We start from the raw sequence: 27,976 nt of genomic DNA on the forward strand, positions 1-27,976 counted from the left end.
CATGAGTCACCAAAAAAAAAAAAAAAGAAAGAAAAAAATATATATTTCAAAGTTTTTTGCTAGAGAAAATATTATGCCCCACTTTATGCAATTCCAGCTCGCTTACACTCTAGAAAACATGAGCGCAGAGAAAGGAGACATTATTGAAAACATCCTATTTAATGTTTTCCTAACAAGATTACCAATTCCTACTTGACTGTTTTGACACGGGCTACTAAGATGCAATTATTGGCCAGGCTCACGCCTGTAATCCCAACACTCTGGGAGGCTGAGGTGGGTGCGTGGCTTGAGCCCAAGCGTTCGAGGCCAGCCTGGGCAACATGGCAAAACCTCATCTCTATAAAAAAAAAAAAAAAAAAAAATCCAGACATGGTGGCCTGTGCCTGTGGTCCTAGCTACCTGGAGGCTGAGGTGGGAGGACCCCTTGACTCTGGGTGGTCAGGGTTGCACAGAAAGTTGATCAAATCCCACTCCTGTTGTTTCTGCACGAGAGCTGGAGCCTATGCCTTACCACACATCCATGGACATGCCCTGGATCTGACTTGGGCCTTCAAACTTTGCACAGTGGCTGCTACTAACTTTTTGAGATAATATTCAGATTCCTGGAGACTCAGTTCTGTCTCATCTAAATCACCAGAGACCAAACAAGGATCAGCCCAATACCTCTTGGACTTTATTTAATGCCATAATGTTGTCAGACTAAAGAGAAAAATGAAGTAATTCTTTACAAAAAAAAGAAAGTTGATCAAATAACTTATTTTTTCTTACCTTAAGTAACCACATCTTAAAAATAAGTAAGCAACTTAGAGTTTGGAATGAAGAGGAGGTTAAAATATTACTTTTAGGGAGCATAAATTTCTAGTTGCATATTTTTAAAGTACTAATTCAGGAAAGAATTGCAAAATTTGTTTAGTATTCTCACATGTCCATAAACTAGAAGCAAAGTTTACATTAGATAATCTTTGCTAAGGCAACATGTCATTGTGACTTCTAAGTACAGATAACTTTTCTGGGCACATGACTTATTTCTGATAAATATATATTTTTGTACTCTGCTAATACTGTAATTCTCTGTACTGTTTCCTTTTGTTTTAGGACCCTCTTGAGCCCCAAATGAGATATAACTATTACCATAATCAAGAGTTGACTGGAGGTAAAGAACACTACAATCCCAGTGTGCTAGTGGCAAAGCCATTCAAGAAGCTGGTTCTGACCTACCGTAGCAAGCCATGCAGACTCAGCAGACCAGAAAACGTCCTTCTCCTGCTTTTCAGGCTACTTGCTCATACCATTTACCTATACCACTTAGTTGCTCATCTATTAAACTTAGAGGACTTTTCCCTCTTTCATTTCACAGCCAGGCAGACTGCCCAAGACACCCTTGGGGAATCCTACTATGTTTTTTCTGTCTACCACTGTATTTTGAACTTCTCACACTTCTGAGAATCCTCCTCCTTCTCAGTAGACAACCATGGATTCTACTGCAGAAAACAGAGAAGCCGTCAGATTCAAACTCTTTCACCTTCACGCCAACCCATCTATAAGCCTTCTTAAATTTGTACCCAGATGGGCCTCCTGTCTTTGTGTTAACATGAAAAAGTGTCTCTTCCCGTCTATCTAAAGCCAATCCCACCTCCTATGCTCTGCTGCCCTTCCCATCTTCTAGGAACCGTGTGCTTTTTTCCTTACATTGGCTCTCCAGGTGTCTCATCCATTCTCATGGCTTTAAAAGACACTTACTTTCGTCACTGGTGTCAGCAGCCCAATCTTCTGCTCAGACCGCCAGCCTATACACCCTACTGCCCATCTCACATCTCTTCTTGATGTCCCACAGATAACTCAATTTATCTAAAACGTAACCCAACTTTTTTTCTTATCCCTACTCTTATTATACTAATTAGCACCAACCGTCAACCCAGTTGCTCAAGCTAGGAATCTGAAGTCATTGATTTTCGCTTTCCGTCATTCCTTACATTTATCAGCAAACTGTCAAATCCACTTCCAAAAATCTCCACTCCAGTCTCCACTGGCACCACCACCCTATTTCAGGCTGCCATCATCTCTTGCACTGACTACTGCCACAGCCTCCTAACTGGTCTCCTTCATTCCATTCAGCACTTTGCATACAACAGCCAGAGTCATCTATTCAGCACTTTCATGCCATTCCCCTGCTGAAAATCTTTTGCAACTGCTTCTAACTGCACTTAAATAAAATCCAAATGCCTTATCAGGTCTACAAAGCCCCACGCAATATGGCCTATCTACTCCTCCAAATTTATCATGTGCTACTCTTCCTTTGCTCCAGCCACACTGGCCTTTTTTAGCTCTAAGAATCATATAACTAAGTTCTTTCCTGCCTCAGTGCCTTTGTACATGCTACTCCACTCCTGGAATGTCTAACTGTCTCTCATCTTCCAGATTTTACCATTAATTCCATATTCTCAGAGAAGCCTTTTTTAGCTACCCTAGCCTTCCAATGTCCTATGTCCCTCCATACTGTTCTATTTCAGTATCCTGTGATATCACTGACCAAAATTTATATTCATTTTGTTTGTTGTTGGTGGGTGGGGGAGGAGGGTGCTATCTTTCTTTCCTAATAGATTATAAACTGTCTAAGAAGACAAAGGCAATGCCTATTTTGATCACCATTATATTTTCAGCACCTAGCACAGTGCTGGGCAGGCAAGAAATATTTAACAAATGAATTAATCCTCATTTTGAAAATTTTAAAGATCTCTCATTACTCAAAACAATCTCAACAAGAAACTTATTTTTAAGCCACCAATAAAAGTAAATACAAGTTTTACTAATTTATAATTAGTAAAATTATAATTTACTAATACAAATTGTATGTCTGAAGAATCCATTTTATCTTCAACTTCAGAATTAAAATATACTTCAATACTAACTAGAAGAGTGGCAGAGATTCCCCTAGAAAAAGGAAATAAAACTGAACAGACATCCTGTTCTCTTTCACATCTTCTAAAAAGAATAAACTTCTTTGCTCAAGACAATCTCTATTGTGCAAAGTGTTTATGTTCCAAAAGTCCACTTGTAAGTCTGAGAATTCAGACTCATCACAGAAAAACACTACATAAATAGTTAGGTTTCAAATCATACAATAAGTTACCCAACCACAAATAACCTGACCTATACGACTAGCAACACTCTACCTTACCAATTGTATCATAAAGCCTTTTGCAGAATGTATAGTCAATGTTTCAACTTGAGAAGTAAGAAAAACTGCAAGCAATGGCACCTGCAGAGAGTGAATTGGATGGGGTAAGAAAGGGAATGCTGCTGCCAAGTTGTGAGGGAGACAATGGCTTCCTAAGGAATATCAAATTGTAGGGCACCTGGCTACTCCCTAGTCATCTTTCCCAGAATACCAAGAAATAACCTATTTCCAGTTTCCCAGATACAATTTGTTGTTGTCTTAGTCCTGGGTTTCTTTTCTCTACTAAACGATGAAAATAGAAGAGTTTTTAACTTGCTTTCCTTTCCAATGCCTGAAACTCTTCTGATGTTTCTACTGAGACTGTATTGCCAATAATGTGTAAAGACAGGGCCTACAAGTAAAATTAATGCTTAAGTTTGTAAAAACGATGTTTATAATATTATCCCTAATATTGATTGAAATGTAAAGGACACTAGACATTAACCTCAGTATTCAATCACACACTGTCCTTACTCTCGACCCCTTTAGGTCTTTCTCCTCCCAAACTTCTCTTTCAATTTTAGAGTTGGGGATCATGGGGCATCCTGCTTTTAGGATGTGCCCTCCTGTTCTCATCTCTTTAGTCACTCAGACCTTTAAAAAGGGAAAGAGGAGGCAAATGGATGAAGAGTGTGGCTCTTCAGGTGTATAATCAATGCACTAATTAATAAATATTTTCCAAGTAACTATCACATGCCAGGCACTAAGTTGGGCAACGGAATATAAAAATTGGTAAGAATTACCATCCCAGTGGCACTTACAGTCCAAGTGAAAGACACAGACCAGTAAAATGAGCTAAAAAGATAAAAGAACGAAATGTCACAGAGGCAACCAACATTAAACGTGAAAGATTAATTAGGTTAACATGGCATTTTTACCTGGGTCTTAAAAGATGTGGGAGTTCAAATGTGTTAAGAGAAACCATCCTGTAGACAATGGAGGCTCTCAGATTGTTTTATTAACATAATTTTGATTTGATTATGAAGCACAAATTAGAGTCTGGCAGAAAATTTACCGCAATATTCTAGAGAGCAGGGCCTGACATAAGGCAGAAGGTGAAGAGAAGGAGGCAAATACGAGGGAGTTGTCTAAGCTAGAATCATGGGTCTCAAGGACACTGATCTCAGATAAGAGAGGACAGCTGGAAGGTGAAGAGGGGAAGCTAGAAAGTTCCTAGCTTGATAATTAAATGGATGATAATAATAGCACTAAGATTTGTTTACTGAGCATTTAGTATGTACCAAGCACTTAACACATTCTCATTTAATCCCCACAAAAAATGTTAAAAGGGGCGGGCACGGTTGCTCACGCCTGTAATCCCAGCAACTCTGGGAGGCTAAAACGGGCGGATCACGAGGTCAGGAGATAGAGACCATCCTGGCTAACATGGTGAAACCCTGTCTCTACTAAAAATACAAAAAATTAGCTGGGTGTGGTAGCACACACCTGTAGTCCCAGCTACTCAGGAGGCTGAGGCAGGAGAATCACCCGAACCTGGGAGGCAGAGGTTGCAGTGAGCCCAGATCGTGCCACTGCACTCCAGCTTAGGCGACAGAGCGAGACTCCATCTCAAAAAAAAAAAAAAAAAAAAGTTAAAAGGTAAATACTATTATAATCTCTTTGTTTTATAGGTGAGAAAATGAAGACAGAGAAGTTACATAACTTGGCCAAAGTTCATAAAGTTAGGATATGTAGGAATTAGGATTTGACTCCAGATGAGTGTGATTTCAGAGGTGGCACTCTTAAGTAACACACCATTAGCCAAGATACAGTTACGCAGAAGAGAAGCAAGTCTGGGCATTTGAATATGAGGACAAAAGACTAATGTTAGGACTCATTTACATTTCACAGTAAAATCCTGATGATTATCCTGCACATCTCTTATAGGAAATAGGTATTTAGGAGAAAGAAGACAGACAGAACATCCACAAGGAGGCAAAGAGATTATTAAATAAAGGAATATTTTTATTATGCATGTCTCTCACTGATTTAATAATGGCAACCACAGAAAATAAAACTCAAAAAGGTTATGGTTAGCAGCCATATAACTACTTGAAGAATGCATATACTAATATGCAAAATTAAACCGATTTTGAAACAACCAAAGAACACAAATGGCTATGAATGCAAAGAAGCAATTAAGAAAAATAATAATAATAATGTACTCACTTTTGGTTTTATACTAGAAATTAAGACTTCTACTGTCCAAAAATAATTGGAATAACTTCTGAGTCATTCCTCTCTTCCTTAAGACTGTTCATTGGTAATTAGATTATTCTAGAAAGACCAGAAGTGAATTCCTAAATTACTCTTAATCTATTTCTAGAGGGACAACGCTCCCTTCTAGAACTACTCCGTATTCCAGAGGAACAGAATTCTCAACAGTGCAATCTACAACACTATCATCCAGGACCTAGCTGAAGTTTTTATAATATGAGTTTCCACAACCATGAAAAACAGGAAAAGAATACCTAACATATACTTTTGAACTCTGCTGAATCTTATTCTCTCATATGGAGTTATTATTCATCAACAAAATGTAAAACAACAAACGAACAAAAAAAAAAACACTGACGATGAAGCATGCAAATATTTCCTCCCTACACTTCTGCCCCACCCCATCTAGCAAAAGGAAAGGCCTACACCAAGATCACAGAACAGTCATTATAGTAATCTAATCCTTATATCTTTGAAATTAGATAATATATATCTCTACAAGTTGTATTTTACTTTTTCCTCTCCCTCAGCTTTTCTTTCCATCCAAGTATTACAGAGTCTATCCCTTAAGCAGCTGTTAATTTGTTCCTTCCTTTCCTTTTACATTGCCTTAGTTCACGTCCCCAACATCTCTACCCTGAACTACTATAACACCATTTTCTACAACACTATCCAGAGTTATCTCTTAAAATGCAAACTTGATCAGTTTATTTGTCTACTTAAAAACTTTCCAAGTCTGGGCCAGGCACGGTGGCTCACGCTTGTAATCCCAGCACTTTGGGACTCCCCCCCAGAATCACCTGAGGTCAGGAGTTCGAGAGCAGCCTGACCAACATGGAGAAACACCATCTCTACTAAAAATACAAAATTAGCCGGGCATGGTGGCACATGCCTGTAATCCCAGCTACTTGGGAGGCTGAAGCAGCAGAATTGCTTGAACACGGGAGGTGGAGGTTGCGGTGAGCGGAGATCACGCCACTGCACTCCAGCCTGGGCAACAAGAGCAAAACTCCGTCTCAAAAAAAAAAAAGAAAAGAAAAGAAAAGAAAAAAACCCCAAAACTTTCCAAGTCTGTTACTGAAGTATCTTATAATCCGTTAACAGGTTCCACAAATCTGTGCCCCGCATTGCCTTTTTCTAGTAGCTCTTACCACACCCAAATGCAGCTTTTGTTCTGGCCTAGTTTGTGGAACAAGCTGGTGTTTCAGATCTCCTTGATAGGCACCTTTTCCTTTCCCCCTTTATCAAACTGGCAAAATCATGCACCAGTACCAGCTCAAATATTACCACCTCTGAATCTTCACTGACCCACCTGTCAAAGCAGCAAAGTATACCTTAGCACTTTGAATGATATAATTCATTTATGTAACTAATTTCCCCACTAGATTAAGAGTATTTGATTTTATTTATCCTGTGTCTCAAAAGCAGAGACCAGAACCAATATTTATAAACTACTACTTGTAATATACAAATATTTGTAATATACAGGCAGCATGTAAAGCAATCTTAATAATCAATTGAAAAATTATAATTATTCCAAGACGAAAGTTCATGTCAAACATTAAAAACTCTTACTGTTGATTATAAATGTACATATGGAAATGGAAAAAACTGCAAAACTAGTGTTTATTTAGTGTACTGTAATTAAAACATTAAAAACATTGAGAAGTGTTACATTTCTTTGTGAAAACTTAACAAGAATAGCTTAAATAGTGCTTGTCTTCTCCTCATATAACTTATGATGTGGAGCAAGTATCTTTTATGCCTTGGCAAGCTGTCACACTCCTTTCTAAGTCTGGATCAACTTAAAACATTCTGTCCTTTGCTCTTTCAGTATCATGAAATATCTCTGACCAGCTCCTTCAGTATGCAAAGTTTTTGCTAGTGTCACTTCCTCTGGGACATCTTCATCCTTTTTGTCATACCACTTGTATCATGTATGCAAGTTTACCTTCACTAAATTCCTTTGGCTGTATATCTACAGTCTTTCAAATGGTGAAAGCATCCACATTTCCATGGTGAGCTATTTCTTCTTTAACTCCATTTATATTTGATTCAACTATCACTTCTAGTATTTCATGATCACTTTTTGTTAATTCATTGCAGTTTTATCTTTGTTGGTCAACTCTTTCAATTATCCATTTTTGTAAAACATCATGAGTTTCTCATGGGGGACAGAGAGGCAACACTAACACTTCTGTTCTGTGTGTGAACTGTATGCACAGTGGCCAATCATAGATAGACTGAAATAAGTCACATGACTTGTCACTGATCATGATGGGCTTCTGTTATTTACATAGTGCTTTGTGGACTGAAGAATTAGCCAGCAAGTTTTGTACTTTATGCAGTTACATTTTAGTTAATGTATAAAGTTAAGATAAAGATGGTGGCAACTAAAATGTGAGCCATGTTGTTAGACAATTAGCGTTATTTAATAAGTAAATGTGCAAATTGCACCTGTCCAAAGCGCTGTTTTCAAAAATGTCTGATATGTCATATTAAAAAAAAGTTTTATTTTATTTTATTTTATTTTTTTTAATTTTTATTTATTTATTTATTTTTTTGAGATGAAGTCTTGCTCTGTCGCCCAGGCTGGACTGCAGTGGCATGATCTCGGCTCACTGCAAGCTCTGCCTCCCGGGTTCACGCCATTCTTCTGCCTCAGCCTCCCGCGTAGCTGGGACTACAGGCGCCCGCCACCACGCCCGGCTAATTTTTTGTATTTTTAGTAGAGACAGGGTTTCACCATGTTAGCCAGGATGGTCTCGATCTCCTGACCTTGTGATCCGCCCGCCTTGGCCTCCCAAAGTGCTGGGATTACAGGCTTGAGCCACCGCGCCCGGCCAAAAAAAAAGTTTTTAATCTGCTAGCAGAAGCTGTAAACTTCAAAGTTTACATATCATTCAAACTGCAAACATATTTCAATTAAAGTACCCCATTCCATTTTAGGTTAAGGAAATTATATTAAGGCTCCAATGGCTAACTGAGGCAGTGTCAAATTATGGGAAACATTTAGAAACTGCTATGGACTAAATGTTTGTGTCCCCCCAAATTCACATGTTGAAATCCTAATCCCCAATATGATGGTATCTGAAGATAGGGCCTGGGGGAGGTAAATCCAGTCATGGAGGTGGAGTGCTTCTGGTGGAACTGGTATCCTTAGAAGAAGAGACAGGAGACAGCTGGTTTCCTATCTCTCCTTCTTTCCCTCCCCCATGTGAGGAAACCAGGAATAGGGTCCTCACCAGAAACCAACCATGCTGACATCCTGATCTTAGATTTGGCAGCCTCCAGAACTGTGAGAAATAAGCGCTTACTGTTTAAGCCACCCAGGATATGTTAATTGTTATGGCAGCCCAAGCAGACTAAGACAGAAACTAAACCTCTAATGAAAAGTGACAAATTGCAATTTCTTCTACATAGCTAGTTGAAAACTGGGGAATTCACTCTTCAAAATAAAAAGATCAACTAAGTTTACAAATGCCTTTTGAAGTTACCAATCTGAAATAATGTCTATCAATTTCAATCTATTATCTGATACTATAAGACACACTAACTCAAAGCAGTTAAGAAGTTTTTTCAGATCACATAAGCCATGCAAGCAGTTACGGAATGCACAAACAGAAAGTATGCCAATTATTCATTTCCAGAGGGTAGGTAACTTTCTACCTAATCCTGAAGGCTGGCTTATTGCTAATTTGGTTCAACCTGGCTTCACTCCTAGAAGACAGGGCTCGGAGTCCATGCAATGAAAAGGTCTGACAAGTTCTGAGAGTAACATCAGGGCAAAATTCACCAGTTAGTATTGGACTTAGAGAAGTATTAGTTGCGTTTGTGTTTTAAATGTGATGACATGAGCTATTCTAAAGTTCAAAACAAAAGCAATTTAGTAAGAACATTTAATTGGCTTTTACACTGTAAGCTTATCTCAGAAAATACTAACAAATTGTAATATAAAACTTCAATGTATACTGGAAAAATTATTTCTTGAAATCCAAGAGGATTATCATTGCTTATATCTTATCTGCAAGTTATTTTATATGAAACTGATGAATTTCCAATTTGTAAAAATCTGATGTCTCCCCCTATTTAAAGTCTTTTATGGGCATCTCACAGCTCTGGGGATAATGCTAAATCTTTTAAACCTGGTTCAGAAAGCACTTTAGCATTATTTCTTCTTGAGCCTCATGTCAAGCCACTGGTTCCCTAGGATTGCTCCCCCATCATCACCAGACTTCTTTCAGTTCTTCAACTGGCCACCCTCCCCTGCTCCACTTCCCATGCTGGGAATTCTCATCCTCTTCCCAGCCTGTTGTTCTGTCATCCTATCCCTTACCCACATCTCCTCCCATTTTTTGCTGGCTAATTCCTACACTCAGATCTCAGCTTAAAAGTCATTTCCCTCCACAAATCCTATCCTATATGCTAGGTTCCAGTTGCCCAGTACAGAATCCTATAACTTTCAATTACCATAATACTCACTACATTATAGTAATTACTATTTAAGGATTGTCTTTAGGTCGGGAGCAGTGGTTCATGCCTGTAATCCCAACACTTTGGGAGGCTGAGGCGGGAGGATCACCTGAGGTTAGGAGTTGGAGACCAGCCTGGCCAACATGGTGAAACCCCGTCTCTACTAAAAACAAAAAAACAAACAAAAATTAGCCAGGCGTGGTGGTGCCTGCCTGTAATCCCAGCTACTCAGGAGGCTGAGGCACGAGAATTGCTTGAACCCTGGAGGTGGAGGGGGCAGTGAGCTTAGATCGTGCCACTGCACTCTAACCTGGGCAACAAAGCAAGACTCTGTCTTAAAAAAATAATAATAATAATGATAATAATAATAAAGACTGTCTTTACGAGTGCAAATAGAGGGTAAGGAATGAGTTAATTTTGTTCACCCCAGTTTGTAGTATAGTCTCTGGCATTCAATAGGCTCTCATTTATAAATATTAAGTGGGTAAGTTAAGGAATAACAGAATATCATTTCACAGTTACCTATGTCTTTCTTCTCTATAAGCTTTTCTTCTGTTTCTCTAAGCTAGTCTATAATACACCATGAACACTGCAATCCCCAACCTGGAATGCCTTTCTTCCTAACTTTCCACCCTGTCTCTCTTTAAACAAGGCCAGTTATTACTCATGACTCTAAATCTCTGTCTTCCTTTATTCAAGGGCTACTTATTTGGCACTTCTCAATCAGATCATTGACTCAAAGTAATTTTCTTTTTTCACTTGGTTACTAGCAAGCTGCTCATATTGAGAGCCGGGACTATGCCTCACGATATAATAGTTGGCTCTCCATAAACGTTTGTTGCTGCTACGAGAGTCCAGTTCATGTACCTTATATTCCCACACATATCTCATGTTATATACCTCCGTAACCTACCAAAAATAGAGCATGAGTGTATAGAATTGTATCTATGCAGGAATGTTTACACATCAATGTCCCATCTCACCTAAAGGCCTTCTTTGCTATTTTAAGTTCTTTAAGGAATTTACTGCCCAAACTCACTGAGGATCCTCAATAAAACAATTATTAGTCTACTACTTACTATGTGCCAAGAACTGCGCTAAGTGCTTTACACATGTGTATGCATTTAATCCTTATGACAACCCTAAGTGGTAAGATTACTACCCTTATTTTGCTTATAAGGAAACTAAGTCACAAAGATGTCAAATAACATGGCACAGGGTCACAAAGCTTATAAGTAGTGAAGCTGGTATTCAAACCCAGTCAGTGACTTCAAGGAATGTATTCAGACACTTCACAACCATTAAACAGAATTTACAAAGGCAAAAAAATCTTTTAAAATGGTTTCAGCAACAGATTAAATAAGAAGGGGTTTATGGTTAAATACTACATAAATAAAATGAAAACAATCAGAATACTGAAAACCACAGTTGAAATTTATATTTTAAGTTTACATGGTATTTGAAGGATAACTGTAGATTACATTTTATTGAGCTCTTAGTATAGTCATTCTACTAATTATCAGGAATTGTTAATCCTTTAAATACCATATTTAGTCAATACATTAGCCCCCCAAAACAAGTAAACTAAAGCTAAGTGAGATTAAATAATCAGAAGTTGAAATAACTTGCCCAAAGTCATATGTAACCAATAAGTTGGCCACATCTTAGAGTAAGTTCTTAGTCACTAACAAAGTTCACTTATTTAATTTTTTTTTTGAGACAGAGTCTCACTCTGTCGCCCAGGCTGGAGTACAGTGGTGCGATCTTGGCTCACTGCAACCTCCACCTGCCAGGTTCAAGTGATTCTCCTGCCTCAGCCTCCCGAGTAACTGAGACTATAAGCATGAACCACCACACCCAGCTAATTTTTGTATTTTTAGTAGAGTCAGGGTTTTGCCATATTGGCTGGGCTGGTCTCGAACTCTGGCCTCGAGTGATCTGCTCACCTTGGCCTCCCTAAGTGCTGTAAAATTCACCTTTTAAAGAAGGTATTTGTCTAATCAGAATATTAAATTTATGGAAACACTCCCTATCTTAGCATGGTGAGTCTGTAATTTTGTATATGTGGAAGCATAAAATCTGCTTCCGGATGATCTTCATACTTTAATTCTTTATACTATTACTAATAATGATGCAAAGTAGCACAATAAACTTAAAATCAATTTCTAATATGGTAGACAGTAAGTCAGACCTATTTGGCTTCTGGCTGGGTGTGGTGGCTCATGCCTGTAATCCCAGCATTTTGGGAGGCAGAGGTGGGTGGATCACTTGAGGTTAGGAATTCGAGACCAGCCTGGCCAACATGGTGAAACCTCATCTCTACTAAAAAAAAAAAAAAAAAAAAAAAAAAAAAAAAAAAAAAATACAACAATTAGTAGGGCATGGTGGTGCGTGCCTGTAATCCCAGCTACTCAGGAGGCTGAGGCACTAGAATTGCTTGAACCTGGGAGGTGAAGGTTGCAGTTAGCTGAGAGTGCATCACTGCACTCCAGCCTGGGTGACAGAGTGAGACTATGGTCTCAAGAAAAAAAAAAAAAAAAAAAAAAAAAGAACCATTTGGCATCCTTTTAAAAGGCACATTCTCAATCTTTTACAAAATGCTGTTATTTATCTGGCTCAGCATAGGGAGAAAATCTACAAACACTAAAACAGCTGGGACTGTAACGGTCATCATCATAGCTACATTTACAAAAGCTATTCTAAACACTTCATGTGTATTAACTAACATAATCCTTACAATAATCCAAAGATACTGTTATTATCCCCATTTTCCAAATGAGGAACCAGAGGCACAGACAGGTCACACAGCCCAAGGTCATACAGCTAGTATATGGTCAAGTCAGGATTCTGACATGGGTGGGCTGCCTTTCAGTCTATGCTCCGTAACAAGGGCATTCCATCTTGGCAACAGAAGTCATTGCCACCTTGCATAAGACTTTTAACATTGATACAGGAATCATTTGCTTTTTTCAAGTTATTTTTAATTTCAAAGGTTATAAAATTCTTAGATCTGAACCCAGGAACTACATTAAGGAACACTAAGCTGGGAAGCACTTACCCAGTAGACAACTTCATCTACAATCAATAATGCTAGTACTTTATTGGTGTTTTATTCATAACCCTGAGTGTTCCATTAAGAAAAAGATATCAAAAACATCATTACACTGATGCTTTGAAATTACAATTGATTTTTTTAATACCTAATGTATTTTTTAGTTACAACATGATGTAAAAATAAGACAGTTAAATATCTGAGAAAAGACTCCCTTCCGATTCTAAAGTAGATGTCACCTTCTCTGGGCTGGAGGTTATCAGCCCAATAACCTTGATGTGTGTAGAAAGGTCACTCCAAGGATGCACTGACACTGGCTGGTCCTTATGTATCTAAATGACAGATAATTGAGTCTGAAACCTGAATCATGGAAGGAAATCAAAATGTAAACCTCAAATTTTAATCATTTACTGCTTATCTCTTTTTCTCATATACACGAATTCACTTCCAAGCAGCATTAATGAAGTTGAGAGAAAATACCATATCATTTTCAATTAACTTTCAAAATGTTTTACTATGTAACTCTAGGTGAGTTACTATGAACAATTATTCATAATATTTTCAAAGAAGGGAAATAGACCAGGATTTGTATACTGACCCTTTAATCCACAAGAGTATGGCTGTAGATATCTTATATTTAAAGACATTTAGATACCTTTAGATACTGTTTATGTATCTTCTAGTTTGGAATTACCACATTTGAAGAACTATTTTCAAAGAATCCTAATCCATTACACATTCCAAAGAGACAGGAACAAACTTAAATCATAGTTTATTCTGTCATCTATACTGAGATTCCAGAAATTGAAAAACCGACTTAGCCAGTAGGTTAGTCATTATGGAAATGCAAATTAAAATCACAATGAGGTAGCACTACTTACTTATTAGAATGGCTAAAATTAAAACAAATGACACTAAGTTCTGACAGTAACGAGGGCAGGGGAGACCTGAGAGCAACTGGAACTCTCATACAATATTGACAGGAAGGTAAAGTGACGTGGCCACTATGGAAAAGTTTGGCAGTTTCTTCTAACTTCAAGCATATACTTACTATACTACCCAGCAATCCCACACCTAGGTAGTTACCCCAGAAAAATGAAAATATGCATTCACACAGATGTTTACAGCAGGCTTATTCATCATCTCCCAAAACTGGGGGTAACCCAAATGCCTTTCAATTGCTAAATGGACAAACTGTGAAATAATCCATTCAGTGGACTACTACTCGGCAATAAAAAACTATTGATACAAACACATGAACAAAGCTGACATGTATTATGCTAAGTGAAAGAAACCAGATTCAAAGAGCTAGAACTGAATGGTTCCATTTGCAGGCCATTCTAGAAAAGGCAAATTATCAGTGGTTTTTAGGATCTGGGTTTGAGGAGATGAGACGGTTACAAAGGAAACTTTTGGGAGTACTGTAAAAGTTTTCTATCTTGACTGTGGTAGTTTTACATGTCAAAACTCAGAATATTATACTAAGAAGGATAAATTTTACTATATGTCAATCAGACCTCAATAAGCCTGACACTAAGAAAAAAAATTAACAGGAAAACGTTATATAATAATTATGCAACTAATTGCTAAAGAATGAATTATAATGAATATGAATTTGTAACCACAAACCCAAGTGCAGAAGTCACACTTCTTAATTACAAAATAAAAGAATTATTTAAAAATACACTTTCAGATGTATTTGTTTACTTCTCACTGGGCATATATACTATTTTTAAATGTTCCATGGCATAACCATTAATTTGTCAGTAAAATAATTAAATAGGAATACTGCATACATTAGCTTTTTTCTGAAACTACTTTCATTAGTTTCTAAATAGGCCCAATGTTTTCATGTGCCTTTGCTATAAATGAACTAAAAACACTGCTCTTATAGAATATACTAAGTAGAGAATTACTTTACTACTGATGCTTTCATGGTTCTAAATTTTTCAAATCCCTGGAATACCATCATCCACTTATTGGTCCCCTGGATTTCAGAAATCTTATTAAAATGGTACTTAAATAGCTCTCTGTTACACTGCAGAGGCAGGTGTGTGTTTGGAAGTTGGCGGGAAAGTAAAACGATAGCTATTTTTTCTTGTTGTTTAGAGGGTGGGAACAGAAAGCAATCCTAAACTAAGCTTTTTTTTTGAGACGGAGTCTTGCTGTTTTGCCCAGGCTGGAGTGCAGTGGCGCAATCTCAGCTCACTGCAAGCTCCGCCTCCCGGGTTCACGCCATTCTCCTGCCTCAGCCTCCCGAGTAGCTGGGACTATAGGCTCCCGCCACCGCACCCAGCTAATTTTTTTGTATTTTTAGTACAGACGGGGTTTCACCATGTTAGCCGGGATGAGTCTCGATCTCCTGACCTCGTGATCCACCACGCCTGGCCACTAAGCTTTTTTTGAGGAGTGCAATTCCCCACTAGTAAAGCTGGAACTTATTAAATATACTAGATTATATTTTAACCTACTTTTCCTTTTTTTTCCTTCCTACTTTCCTATACTCAGAGACTCAATGCCACAGAGAAGTAGCCACTCTCATTTGTATAATACAGATAGTTCATATAAAGTATATATATAAATATATATGTAGTATCAATATATATGTATTATCTCATTTAATTCTCACCAAAACCTATGAGAAATTTTTTTTCTTTTTTTTTTTTGAGACGGAGTCTCGCTCTGTCGCCCAGGCTGGAGTGCAGTGGTGTGATCCTGGCTCACTGCAAGCTCCACCTTCTGGGTTCACACCATTCTCCAGCCTCAGCCTCAGCCTCCCAAGTAGCTGTGACTACAGGCGCCCGCCACCACACCCAGCTAATTTTTTGTATTTTCAGCAGAGACGGGGTTTCATCATGTTAGCCAGGATGGTCTTGATCTCCTGACCTCGTGATCCACCTGCCTCGGCCTCCCAAAGTGCTGGGATTACAGGTGTAAGCCACCCCGCCCACCCCAAGAAAATTTTTTTCAATTTCTATTTTATAGAAGTCAAAACCCACTCAGGTTGGATTCATTGTCCAAAGGTCATACAAACCAGTAAAGTAGCAGACAGAGCCAGAAGTTGAATCCAGATCTTCCGACACACTAGGCAACCTGTTATTTCTTAATAACCTGTGCCTTCATCAGCACCTACTACAGTCTGAGAACAGCTGACATTATGGGAAATCTACATCCAATGATGTCTAAAATTATTATTAACAGCTTATTTAATAGTAAGCTAAGAAGTAAACTAAATTTTAAAAATAAAGTATGTGAAAAAGAACCTATAAAAATATCACTCTTGGCCAGGCGTGGTGGCTGATGCCTGTAATCCCAGCACCTTGGGAGGCCGAGGTGGGTGGATCACCTGAGGTCAGGAGTTCAAGACCAGCCTCGCCAACATGGTGAAATCTCATCTCTACTAAAAATACAAAAATTAGCGTGGCAGCGGGTGCCTGTAATCCCAGCTACTTGGGAGACTGAGGCAGGAGAATCACTTGAACTTGGGAGGCGGAGGTTGCAGTCGGCTGAAATCGTGCCACTGCACTCCAGCCTGGGTGACAAGAGCAAAACTCTGTCTCAAAAGAAAAAAAAATCACTCTGAAGTGAAATTTGCACTAAGAACCTTATTTTAAAAAGGTTAAACAATGTCTTGAAAGACCAAAACTGAGGAACTGTTCTACAGGGTGGCCATAAAGTTTACAAACAGATACTATCATTTTACATGTATCTTAATGTAATATCAATAAGCCATTTATTATATACTCTCCTGTAGCTCCACACTTGGTGGCTGTTCTGTATATGAAAGGAGATTAAGAGGCCCTTTCAACTAAATGTGAAATGAGATTCTGGTTGGGAAAAAAAAAACAAAGGCCATTACTGGGACAACTGGCAAAATTTGAAAATGAATGCATATTAGATGACAGAAATGAATCAATGTTGAATTTCCTGAATGTGAGCTCTATACTGTAATTATGCAAGAGAAGTTTCTTGTTCTTAGGTGATACATATTTAAATATTTAGGAATCAAAGGTTATGAGTAAGTCTGAAACTTCGTCCAACTGCTTCCCAACATGTGTATGTTTGTGTGTATAGAGCATTCAAATGGCAAAATACTAACTGGTGTCTAGATGAAGATTACACAGTGTTCACTCAATTACTCTTGAACTTAGACGTTTGAAATTTTTAAAAATTAAGAGCCAAAGATAACAGGTAAAATTTTAAATATTTTCTTTCCATTCTCTTCAATAGCGATTAGACATTTCCAACAAGGCCTTTTATAAGTAACTGAATAAACATATTCTTAGCATCTCTATAAATAAGTTAACTCTAGCTGGAAACAGTTTTTTACTTTAAAAAACTGGGTATAAAACATAGCAGCAAAACAAAAACAAAAGGCAGCAAATAGTACATACTCTAAGGAACAGCTCATACTTTATTAGCTGCCACAGGATTATAATAAAACTTGAGTACTGCCCTCCACTTTTAAAGAGCTTAAAATTTGCTAAGAAACAGATACAATTTAATTCACTTCCTATGGATCATGAACAGTGTTTTAAACACTGAGTAAACTTACTATCAGATTTAACCAAAACTTAATTCACTTTAATAAGATTTTAACATTGTTTCCTACTCCACCCCTATGATTTAAAAAAAAATTCTTATAATGTTAATATATTTCACTATGAGTGCAATGAGGTTCCATCATGTAGACATTAATTTCCATGAATTCAATTGTGAGCCCTCAAGGGGAAAAACTGAGGATTTCAACTGCATAGGCACCATTCCACCAAATAAGCACACACCTTCCCCAGGGAGCACTAAGCCGGGGTATAAGGGAGCTGTCCAGTTATGTATGCCTCTTTCCCAGTGTGCAGCTTGCCAAGCTCTAATCCTAGTGTTTAAAGTAATTTTTTGTGTAATGAAGCCCCTAATGTAAGCCAGCTTCTTCATCTGGTGCTCAACTAATGAAACTTATTTTTGGAGTTCCTAGAGGAAAAACTAGCTACTTTCCACTTCTGTGAGATGCAATGAATGTATACCATACTTAATTATCACGTTAAGGGATTTTTAGTGGTAACTTTATTAAAATCTATTTCTTTTTTTTGGTCACGTGCTAAGTTCACACTCTAACTTGATCCTAACATGCAACTCCAACATAAATGAACTTTTTTCATTATTATATGGCAAGAACACGACACACTTTTAAAGCAAGGACTTCTTTCTAAAGGCCACGTTCAGAAATATAATCCTCAGATTTTCTTCTTCTTTTTTTTTTGGAGACAGAGTCTTGCTCTGTTGCCCAGGAATGGAGTGCCGGGGTGCAATCACAGCTCACTGCAGCTGCAAACTCCCAGGTTCAGGCAATCCTCCTGTCTCAGCCTCCCGAGTAGCTGGGACTACAGGTGCGTGCCATCACACCTGGCTAATTTTTGTATTTTCTGTTTTTCTGTAGAAACGGGATTTCACCATGTTGCCCAGCTGGTCTCAAACTCCTAGCTCAAGCAAACAACTCCTGAGCCTCAGCCTCCCAAAGTGCTAGGATTACAGGCGTAAGTTACCGCGCCCAGCCAATCCTCAATTTTTCTTTTTTTTTTTTTTTTTTTTTTGCGGGTTGGGGGCTGGGGGATGGACTCTCGCTCTTGTCACCCAGGCTGGAGTGCAGTGGTGTGATCTCAGCTCATTGCGACCTCTGCCTCCCGGGTTCAAGCGATTCTCCTGGCTCAGGCTGAGTAGCTGGGATTACAGGCGCCCGCTACCATGCCTGGCTAATTTTTTTATAATTTTGGTAGAGACAGGGTTTCACCATGTTGGCCAGGCTGGTCTCGAACTCCTGACCTCAGGTGATCTACCTGCCTCAGCCTCCCAAAGTGCTAGTATTACAGGTGTGAGCCACCACTCCCAGCCTAATCCTCAATTTTTCTAAAGCAACTTCATATGTTTCCTTTTAGTTACTCCTGAGTCCTCCAATTTGCATTTTTTTCCTTGTAGATTGTGTGACTTGATCTAACCCAACTTCTACATTCTCTCTACTCATAGAATCAGAGCTAGAGGAAACTTAGAGATCACCTACTTTTTCCTCTCTGCTCAGAGCTGGCTGGAGATTTCCATTTAGTGAGCTCCAAATTTATAAATTCCTTATTCTCCGTTTAAAATGAATTTTTATAGAAAGGTGGAAATTTAATTGTAAACAGAAGTTTTAAAAAGACATTTTAAAAAGTGATACTAAAACTCAGTGAACAGATCCACTTGATATTTAGAGTCTGCCAGGCTGGAGTGCAGTGGCACTATCTCGGCGCATTGCAACCTCCGCCTCCCGGGTTTGAGCGATTCTCCTGTCTCAGCCTCCCAAGTAGCTGGGACTACAGATGCCCATCACCACGCCCGGCTAATTTTTGCATTTTTAGTAGAGACGGGGTTTCACCATATTGGCCAGGCTGGTCTCAAGCTCCTAACCTTCTGATCCGCCCGCCTTGGCCTCCCAAAGTGCTGGGATTAGAGGCGTAAACCACGGTGCCCAGCCAAGGATTTAATACTTCTCAATGACCTCCAGAGGAATCCCATAAAATTGGCCCTCTTCTTTACAAAATTTATTTTTGAAGACAATTTTATTTTGATTTCTTGTTTTTATAATCCTTATTCCTGATGTTTCATATTTAAAATTTTTCTTTTAAAAAACACTATACACGTTTGAAATTTGTCTTTGAGTTAAAAAAAAAAAACAAAAAAAAAACAGGCATGGCAGCTCACATCTGTAATCCCAACACTTTGGGAGGCCAAGGTGGAAGGACTGCTTGAGGCCAGGAGTTCGAGACCAGACTGGGCAACAAAGCAAGACCCATCTCTACAAACAAATTTTAAAAGTAAGCAAGATGTGGTGGTGCGTGCCTGTAGTTCCAGCTACTCAGGAAGCTAAGGCAAGAGGATTACTTGAGCCCAGAAGTTTGAGGATGCAATGAGCCATGATCACACACTCACTCCAGCCTGGGTGACACTGCGAGACCTTGCCTCAAACCAAACCAAACAGTATTAAATTTTCACAATTATTATTATTTTTTTTGAGGCGGAGTCTTGCTCTGCTTCTTAGGCTGGGTGGTGTGATTTTGGCTCACTGCAACCAGGTTCAAGTGATTCTCCTGCCTCAGCCTCCCAAGCAGCTGAGATTCCAGGCACATGCCACCACATCCAGCTAATTTTTGTATTTTTAGTAGAGATGGGGTTTCTCCATGTTGGTCAGGCTGGTCTCGAAGTCCTGACCTCAAGTGATCCACCTGCCTCAGCCTCCCTACCTGCTGGGATTACAGATGTGAGCCACCATACCTGGCCTAAACTGGATTTTTAAAAAATAAAAGGGTGTTTTCCACTTTCTGGATGAAGTATAAACATTGAGGGGATCAATTATTTATGAAGTATCAGCCTAGACTAAGTCACAAATGCAAAAACTTTGTCACATTACGATATAATTCCCTAAAGCCCACTTCATGACATATGCTTTTGCTTTCTTTTAAAAGACTAATAGCGAATGACAAATGTGTTTCATACTGAGATTTAAAAGAGACCGAGGACGGGCGTGGTGGCTCACATCTGTAATCCCAACACTTTGGGAGGCCAAGGCAGGCGGATCATGAGGTTAGGAGATCAAGACCATCCTGGTTAACACGGTGAAACCCCGTCTCTACTAAAAACACAAAAAATTAGCCAGGCATGGTGGCGGGTGCCTGTAGTCCCAGCTACACGGGAGGCTGAGGCAGGAGAATGGCGTGAACCCAGGAGGTGGAGCTTGCAGTGAGCCGGGATCGCGCTACTGCACTCCAGTCTTGGCGACAGAGCGAGACTCCGTCTCAAAAAGTAAAAAATAAAAAAATAAATAAATGAGACTTTTCAGATCTTTGAATTAAAGTCAAAATTCTAAAAATTGTGTTTTAATGGCCTTAAGCGAAGTGTACACGTTATTTATAATAAAAGTCTAACTAAATGCAAAGATACTACTGACACATACTAAGGAAGCATTATTTACATTTATGTCGTGCTTAATTAAAATGCCTCACTCTGGGATGAACACTAGCTTCAAGATGAACCTGACACACAAGGGCCAAACCATAAAATTGTGTCATGACTTTTTTTGTTACAGACCTCTTTGAGAAATTAAAGTGAAGAAGTCTCTTCCTAGAAACCTCCACATGTGCACACACACAATTTTAATACAATGTTGAGGGAATAGGTCATCCTGAGATCTATCGACTTCAGGGAAATAATTGCTGCTACTGAACGTTATCTGGGAAAACCACCTTAAAATATAATGCTTTTGGTATTCATATACCGTCCAAGAGATTAAGAAGGATATCAGACAGTCTGGAGTTTGAAAATATAAGTGAATGCTCTGGTGTCTTCTGTTCATAATTGCTTCAAGGCCACAGTAGCCTGAGTCTGCTAATTTTCCATCACTGCTCTGCAAACCTGAGACAACAGACTCTGTACCATCTCACCCCTACCACCATCTCCACCTTTTATCTAGACTCTGCAAGCTGCTTTGATCCTCTCTAGCCACTGTTGGCAAGTAGTCATCCAGTCTGCCCTTTAATACCTTCAGTGACATAAGTCAGGGCTTCAGAAGGCAGGTCATTCCAGTTTTACGCAACTGTGAAAAATTACAAAGTTCTTTTCTCATTTGACTAGCCTGATTTGTGGATGTTTTAAATGCTGCCCTACCGAATCTCTCCTCTATTTACTTGCCGACAAGGCAACAAAATAGCTGACCATTCAAAGCATCTAATCCTAAAAACCAAAAACATCACTTAACTCTACTTTTACCAAACAGGAAAGTCAGAGGCACTTTCTATTTGGAATTCAAAATATAAGAGGAATCAGTATGAGTTCAGTTCAAAAAAGATGTAAGATTTCCATATGCACAGCATTTCCTACCTTGTTAGGCTTCTTTTCTCTGCATAAAAAATTAAAAATGTATCAACATTAAAAGATTAAGATTATAATCATTTAAATTAACATCATTTCTGTCTGCAGTTCATTCTCTATATTTCCATTTATTATTGTGATTCTATAATAAACAGTCCTAAGCAATGCAAAATAAATATAGAAACCATTATTTATTCATTAGCTACAGCCTGGCTTTCGAGAACTACAAGTTGTCTCAGTCACCTTCAACAGCTCCTTTTTTTGCAATATAAAAAATATCTCCTATTGAGACCAATGTATTAATAAGGTCCATTTACCATAAATTAGAAAAGCTCTAACAAAAATGCTTGTTTTCTTTGAAAACAAAATATCCAAATATTTGCTATTTTCCTTCTTAAATAATCTCATACCAGAGCTGTACAAAAAAGGTTCATAAATATTTTGCAAACAGTGACTGACTTATTCAAATCAGATAAAAACACTGTTAACTGCCAGTTAAATGGTTAATCAATACAGCAAAATCTAATTTTCACTGGGCTACCTAGGAGGATTTTCTTTCCTGAGCTGTATCTCAGGGAGCCAAACAATGCACAGTCTTAAAGAAGAGGCTACCTTGTAAGGAGCTTCTCTTTGGTCCTTCAATAATAAAACTTCCTGCAGGGGTACAAAGCAGGTCCACCCAAATGAATCCTGCCTTATTTTGCAAAATGCATCCGAGTGCTATTTCAGTACCTTTACATACAATAATCTTTTGGTAAGAAATAGATTTCCTGACAAATAAGCACTTCTCTACTTTCCCAGTGTAGCTTGAAAACGAATGCTATGTTTAAAAAAAAAAAAAAAAAAAGACGAAAAAAACCCCCAGAAAGTCCCCAACCCCCCTTCACCAAAACAAAAAACAATTCCAGCCTAAAACGACAATGCCACACAGATAATCATCTTATCACAACTGCATTATGTAAAAAAGGCACTTTAAAGCTCAGGAAGATAGTTCTCTGAGCATTTCTCTTATGATCAAATCATCTATTTAGCTGATTCTTCCAGAAGAAAATGGTTTCATTCATCACAAAAATGTGTACTGCACACTCTTCACACACTTCATACTGTAAGATACCTTATTATTTTAAATCGGGTATCAATCCAGTATATGTTTGTACTCAAGCAAATACCGTCAACTTCAAATTAGCTTAACAAAGTCTGCTTTTTAACACAAAGTTCTTTCACTGACTTGTTATTAATATAAAACCGAACGCTCGAAACGGCTTACATCGAGCATGGACTATGGATACCAAGTTTGTCAAGCACTGCCCCACCCCTTGTAAGAGTGGATGACTGGAACATTTTAATGCACTCCACCACGTAGAACAGCCACAGAAACTTCACACTGGCGCCAGTAGTTGCACATTTTCCAGCACAGATTTTTCTTAAATGGATTTTGCATCATTCTCTATACCAAACGTCACTAACATTCAGGTATGCTGGAGAAATAGATAACCACGGACACTGTAATATCACCCTCCCAACACACTTTCCTCATTCTTTTATCATTCTGTCAGTAAATGTTAAGAATTAACGAGTTCCCCGGCACACATCCCCAGTCCCCCGTAACTACGCAATTAAGGTTATAATTGGGAGGCTCGAATCATTCCATATGAAAATTCAGAGAGTAACAAAACAAAATAGGACGCAAAGGGGAACAGGTCTATCTGCTTAAATACTGAAAGATTTTACATTTCTAAAAAGCATTTGCGAGATGCCAAGATTTCTCAAACGGGCCCCTCCCCCGTCGTGAGCCTCTTTCCTGCCCCCACCAATTCTGGGAAGTCGTTAGTTGGACGCGGCTGGGATGCTACTCACCGAGTTTCTCCACCAGCTTAAGCATCACCCCTCCAATGTGCACCTCGCCGGTCACTCTCAGGGTGACATCGCGGTTCAGGTCCGTCACATGGACACTCAGTTCCCACGTCCCGTCCGCGTAGCAGCCATCTGGCATCCTTATCCCGTCCAGAGCCATGGCTCCTTCCTGCGAGCGCGGAGGAAATGGCTCTCGTAAGCGTCACTCCCCCAAAGAAAGGCGAATCCCACCGAATTCGCAGCGCCGGCCACGGGCTGGGAGGTGGTGGAGGACCGGGGGCTTTCGGCAGAAACTCGGGAGGGCGGCGGCGGCCGGGGCTGCAGGAGGACTCTGAGCCCCGCTCACCCCGCAGCGCTCCTCGGCCCCGGCGCCGCCCGCCCCACACCGTCCCCGCCTAGCGGACCGCGGCGGGCTTCACCTGCCGGCCGGCCCGGAGACACGGGCGCGGGCTGACTCCCCATTCCCCTCCCCGCCGCGCCCCCTCGGGTCCCGGCGGGGTCCCGCACCCTCACCGCGCGCTCCTCGCGCTCCGGGCCCGGGGCTCGCGCGGCAGCAGGCGAGGGACTGGAGGCTCGCGGGGCGGCGGTGTCCGCGTCCGGCTCCTCGGCGGGTGAAGCGCTGCCTGTGGCCGGAGCGGCTAATGGAGTCCCGTCGTCGCGGCCCCTCGCCTGGCTCCCCGCGCTCCACCCTCTCCCCGCCCCCTCTGTCCGAGCCCGGCTGGGCTGGGCGCCCTGGCTCCCTCCTTCGCCGCCCGCAGAGCCACCCTGAGCGGGTCCGGCCGGCCTCGCCCCTGCCCCCGCCCCCGCCCTCCCGGCGCGGCGCTCGGGGGAGGGGGCTGCGGGTCCCGGGCGGGGCGGGGCGGGGCGGCGCGGGGGTGGCGGGGGGCGCGGCGGGGCGGCAATCTCGGCCCCGCGGAGCGCTGCCCTTTTATGGAAATGAAGGACCCGGCTCAGGGATTGAATCCAACATCCGGGCTCTAGGCGGCGGGCCCTGAGGAGGGGGAGCGGGGGAGCGCGGGCGGCCTTTCCCGGGGCGCTGGTGGCCGGCGGGGCGTCCAGAGCTCAGGCTGGACTGGGGCCCCCGCGGCGTGTGTCCGCGCTGGCAGCAGGGGGAGGGGGCTTGTCCGTGAGAAACGGCCCCAGGAAATTCCCAGGGCAAGGTCGTTTTCGGAGAACAAAGTCCTCCCGCCCCCTGCCCACGCCTGGAGCGAGACAAAAAGCCTCAGGGAGGTGAGAGGTGCAGCACCCCGGGAGCTGGAGAGAGGAGTCTGGGATGGAGAAACTTTAAAAAGTAAATGCCCAAACCAACTCCTTGAATGTCCCACAAAAGAATGAGAAAACCCAGAGGGAGGTGAACCACAAAAATTGCTTTGCAAGCAATGTCCGGCACTATCAGCAGCTCCTACTGGACTCCCAGGAGTTTGTAAGCGTTCTTAACCCCTTCGGACGCTCCAGCCAGATGCGAGTCAAACAGATGATGCTCTTGCTTGAGGGGAAAGGAAAGACACAACTTAGTGCCACAAGTTTTACTCAGAAACTGTTTTCCCAGCTTCTCCAGCTCTTTGTACTTATTTGTGTGTTTTTATATGCAATTTAGAACTAACAGTCTATTAAAGCTGTTAGATGGAGATACATGCTCCACCCCACCCTCAGCCACACCTTGGATTTTAATACTTCTGGAACGGTGCCTGCAGGTACCAGGAAGAGCTAAACAACTTCACCTGTTGAAGACTGACTAGTGATGGAGAACGGTCCTCCTGCTTCCCGCTTTTGTTTCCACTTCCCCCATTAACTGTTGTACTCTGTTGAGGGAACTCCTTTCAGAAACAGCAAACCAGAGAAACTGCCTCGCTAGCAAATTCATGGGCTCAAAAAATAAACGTCAAGAAGGCTCAGATTAAAATACTTTTAATGATAAAAGACTCCAGTTCACAGTCTCATAATCTTGTCTAATTGTCTCAAACGCTTGGAAAAGGAACTCGCTAGGCAGATAACCTTTTGTTCATTAACATTACTGGGAAACAAGATGAGAGGCCTCAAGAAGGGGGTGGAACTCAGAAAGGAGTGAAAGCAGCAAAATTTAGTCAGATGCCAAAGGCTTGGTAGAAAAAAACATAGGGAAAACCACTACAGTGTTTTTAGCTAGTTATAATGGAGAAATTGATGCCTTGAGTCTCTTGTCTGTCTACTCTCCAATATCTCTACTCATGGACGTTCCAAATAGTTCACTTGAAAGCAATATGAATGTCCGGAGATGAGGGAGTTTATGTAAATTATAGTGTTGAAAATATACAGGAAAATGTTTTTAATAAAATAAGGAATTGCTTATTAGGGCACAAAACTGCAGAACTGGATATGCAGCTATAAAATTACGAGCTTATTTATGTTAAATGTTCAGAGAAAAAGACTGTAAGGAAATACAGCAAAATGTTAAGAAGCTCTCTGGGTCTTGAGATCACGGAATTTTTTTCTTTCTTCTATTCTTTATTTTCTACCAACTCGAAAACTTTACACCACCACCTATAATTGCATCTAGCATTTCAGTTTCTCTCTACATGCCATTACATTCACGATGATAGACACTGGATAGAGCAGCTACTGACTGAATGATGGGCAGGATTTTCAGAGGTTTCCTTTGCTGTTTTTTAAATAGTTCTAAAGAAAACTTGAGTTCTTTAAGAGCGGAGACTTCAAATTATTTTCATTGTCCACAAATTCACAATAGCTTGGCACAGAGAAAATGGAAAACATGCTGGTGTCAAACCAACACAAATGTCAAAGAAACAGTGGGTCTGTTCCATGGAGAAATCTCAGGGGTCAGGTACAGTGGCTCATGCCTACAATCCCAGCACTTTGGGAGGCTGAGGCAGGAGGATTGCTTGAGCCCAGGAGGTGGAGGCTGCAGTGAGCTGTGTTCACACCACTGCCCTCCAGCCTGGATTGATCTCAGAAAAACAAAAAACAAATCTCAATGGGAAAATCCCCACTTTAAAAATATGCTTATTTGGCCGGGCGCGGTGGCTCACGCTTGTAATCCCAGCACTTTGGGAGGCCGAGGCGGGCGGATCACAAGGTCAGGAGATCGAGACCACGGTGAAACCCCGTCTCTACTAAAAATACAAAAAATTAGCCGGGCATGGTGGCGGGCGCCTGTAGTCCCAGCTACTCGGAGAGGCTGAGGCAGGAAAATGGCGTGAACCCAGGAGGCAGAGCTTGCAGTGAGCCGAGATCGCGCCACTGCACTCCAGCCTGGGCGACAGAGCGAGACTCCGTCTCAAAAAAAAAAAAAAAAAAAAAAAATGCTTATTTATTTCCCCAACCCTATCCCCCAAAAGATTTATGGCAATGTATAAGGATGCATAAACTGTGAGATAGTATACATTATAAGTGGCACAAAACAAGAAAAAAAAGGTGGGTGGGATTGGGAGGCTTAGAGGGGTGGAGTAGAGATTTATTTATTTATTTTGGAGTAGAGATTTAAAATGGAGCTGGGAAGGAAGCTAAGAATTGTATCTTATGACCTTTGCACATGCTCCAGTAAGCTACAAAAAAATTATGGCTTTCTAAACATGCCTTTCTAGAACCTAAAATATCTATGCCCTTTCTGAATATTCCCTTTCCTTCAGACAAAATTGTCGAAGCCGACTGTCATGGTTTAGAAACCCTTTTAATACAGATGGTCCCTCACTTATGATTTTTTGAGTTTATGATGCTGTGAAAGCGATACGCATTCAGTAGAAACCGTACTTTGAATACCCCAGGACCATTCTGTTTTTCACATTCAGTACAGTATTCAATAAATTACATGAGATAGTCAACATTTTACTATAACATGGGCTTCATATTGGATCATTTTGCCCAACCGGAGGCTAATGTAAATGTTCTGGGTACATTTAAGATAGGCTAGGTTAAGCTGTGATGTTCGTTCGGTTAGGTATATGAAATGCATGTTTGACTTACAGTATTTTCAATTTACAGAATGTAACCTCATCATAAGTTGCAGAGCATCTGTACTCAGTTTCCACATTCTAGTTATTTTCCCACTTTCCAGTAAGAGTTACTTTCTGAACACCCCCACCACAGCACTGACTGCTCTAACTACCGTGCTTTCCTGAATCCACTTCTACGAATATTCTCTGCATTTAGTGACAGAGAGTGGGGGTGGGGAATTTTAATATTGTGAATAACTGCCCTATTTCTTAACATTTGAAATCGCTTAAGTATAGCTTCATAAGACACTTTACTAGCTTCAGAAAGTCAGCAGTATATAT

General features: G+C 40.5%; 1 protein-coding gene across 5 annotated transcripts in view; it reads right to left on the reverse strand.

Moving 5' to 3' along the window:
- Positions 1-24,447, reverse strand: part of FERMT2 (fermitin family member 2) — a 100,665-nt gene extending 76,218 nt beyond the window's left edge. For 4 of the 5 annotated variants that reach the window (XM_030810638.1, XM_030810629.1, XM_030810623.1 and 1 more), the window contains exons 1-2: positions 24,219-24,447; positions 23,709-23,874 (exon numbers count right to left, since the gene is read on the reverse strand). In XM_030810638.1, the coding sequence (XP_030666498.1) occupies positions 23,709-23,865 (157 nt within the window). In that variant the 5' untranslated portion in view covers positions 23,866-23,874; positions 24,219-24,447. Of the gene's footprint in view, positions 1-23,708; positions 23,875-24,212 lie in introns of all 5 variants that reach the window. The other variant, XM_030810620.1, reaches the window with a different exon arrangement.
- Between the last annotated feature and the right edge of the window lie 3,529 nt (positions 24,448-27,976).

The sequence above is a fragment of the Nomascus leucogenys genome, chromosome 1a (genome assembly GCF_006542625.1).
Source record: "Nomascus leucogenys isolate Asia chromosome 1a, Asia_NLE_v1, whole genome shotgun sequence".
NCBI classification, from domain to species: Eukaryota; Metazoa; Chordata; class Mammalia; order Primates; family Hylobatidae; genus Nomascus; species Nomascus leucogenys.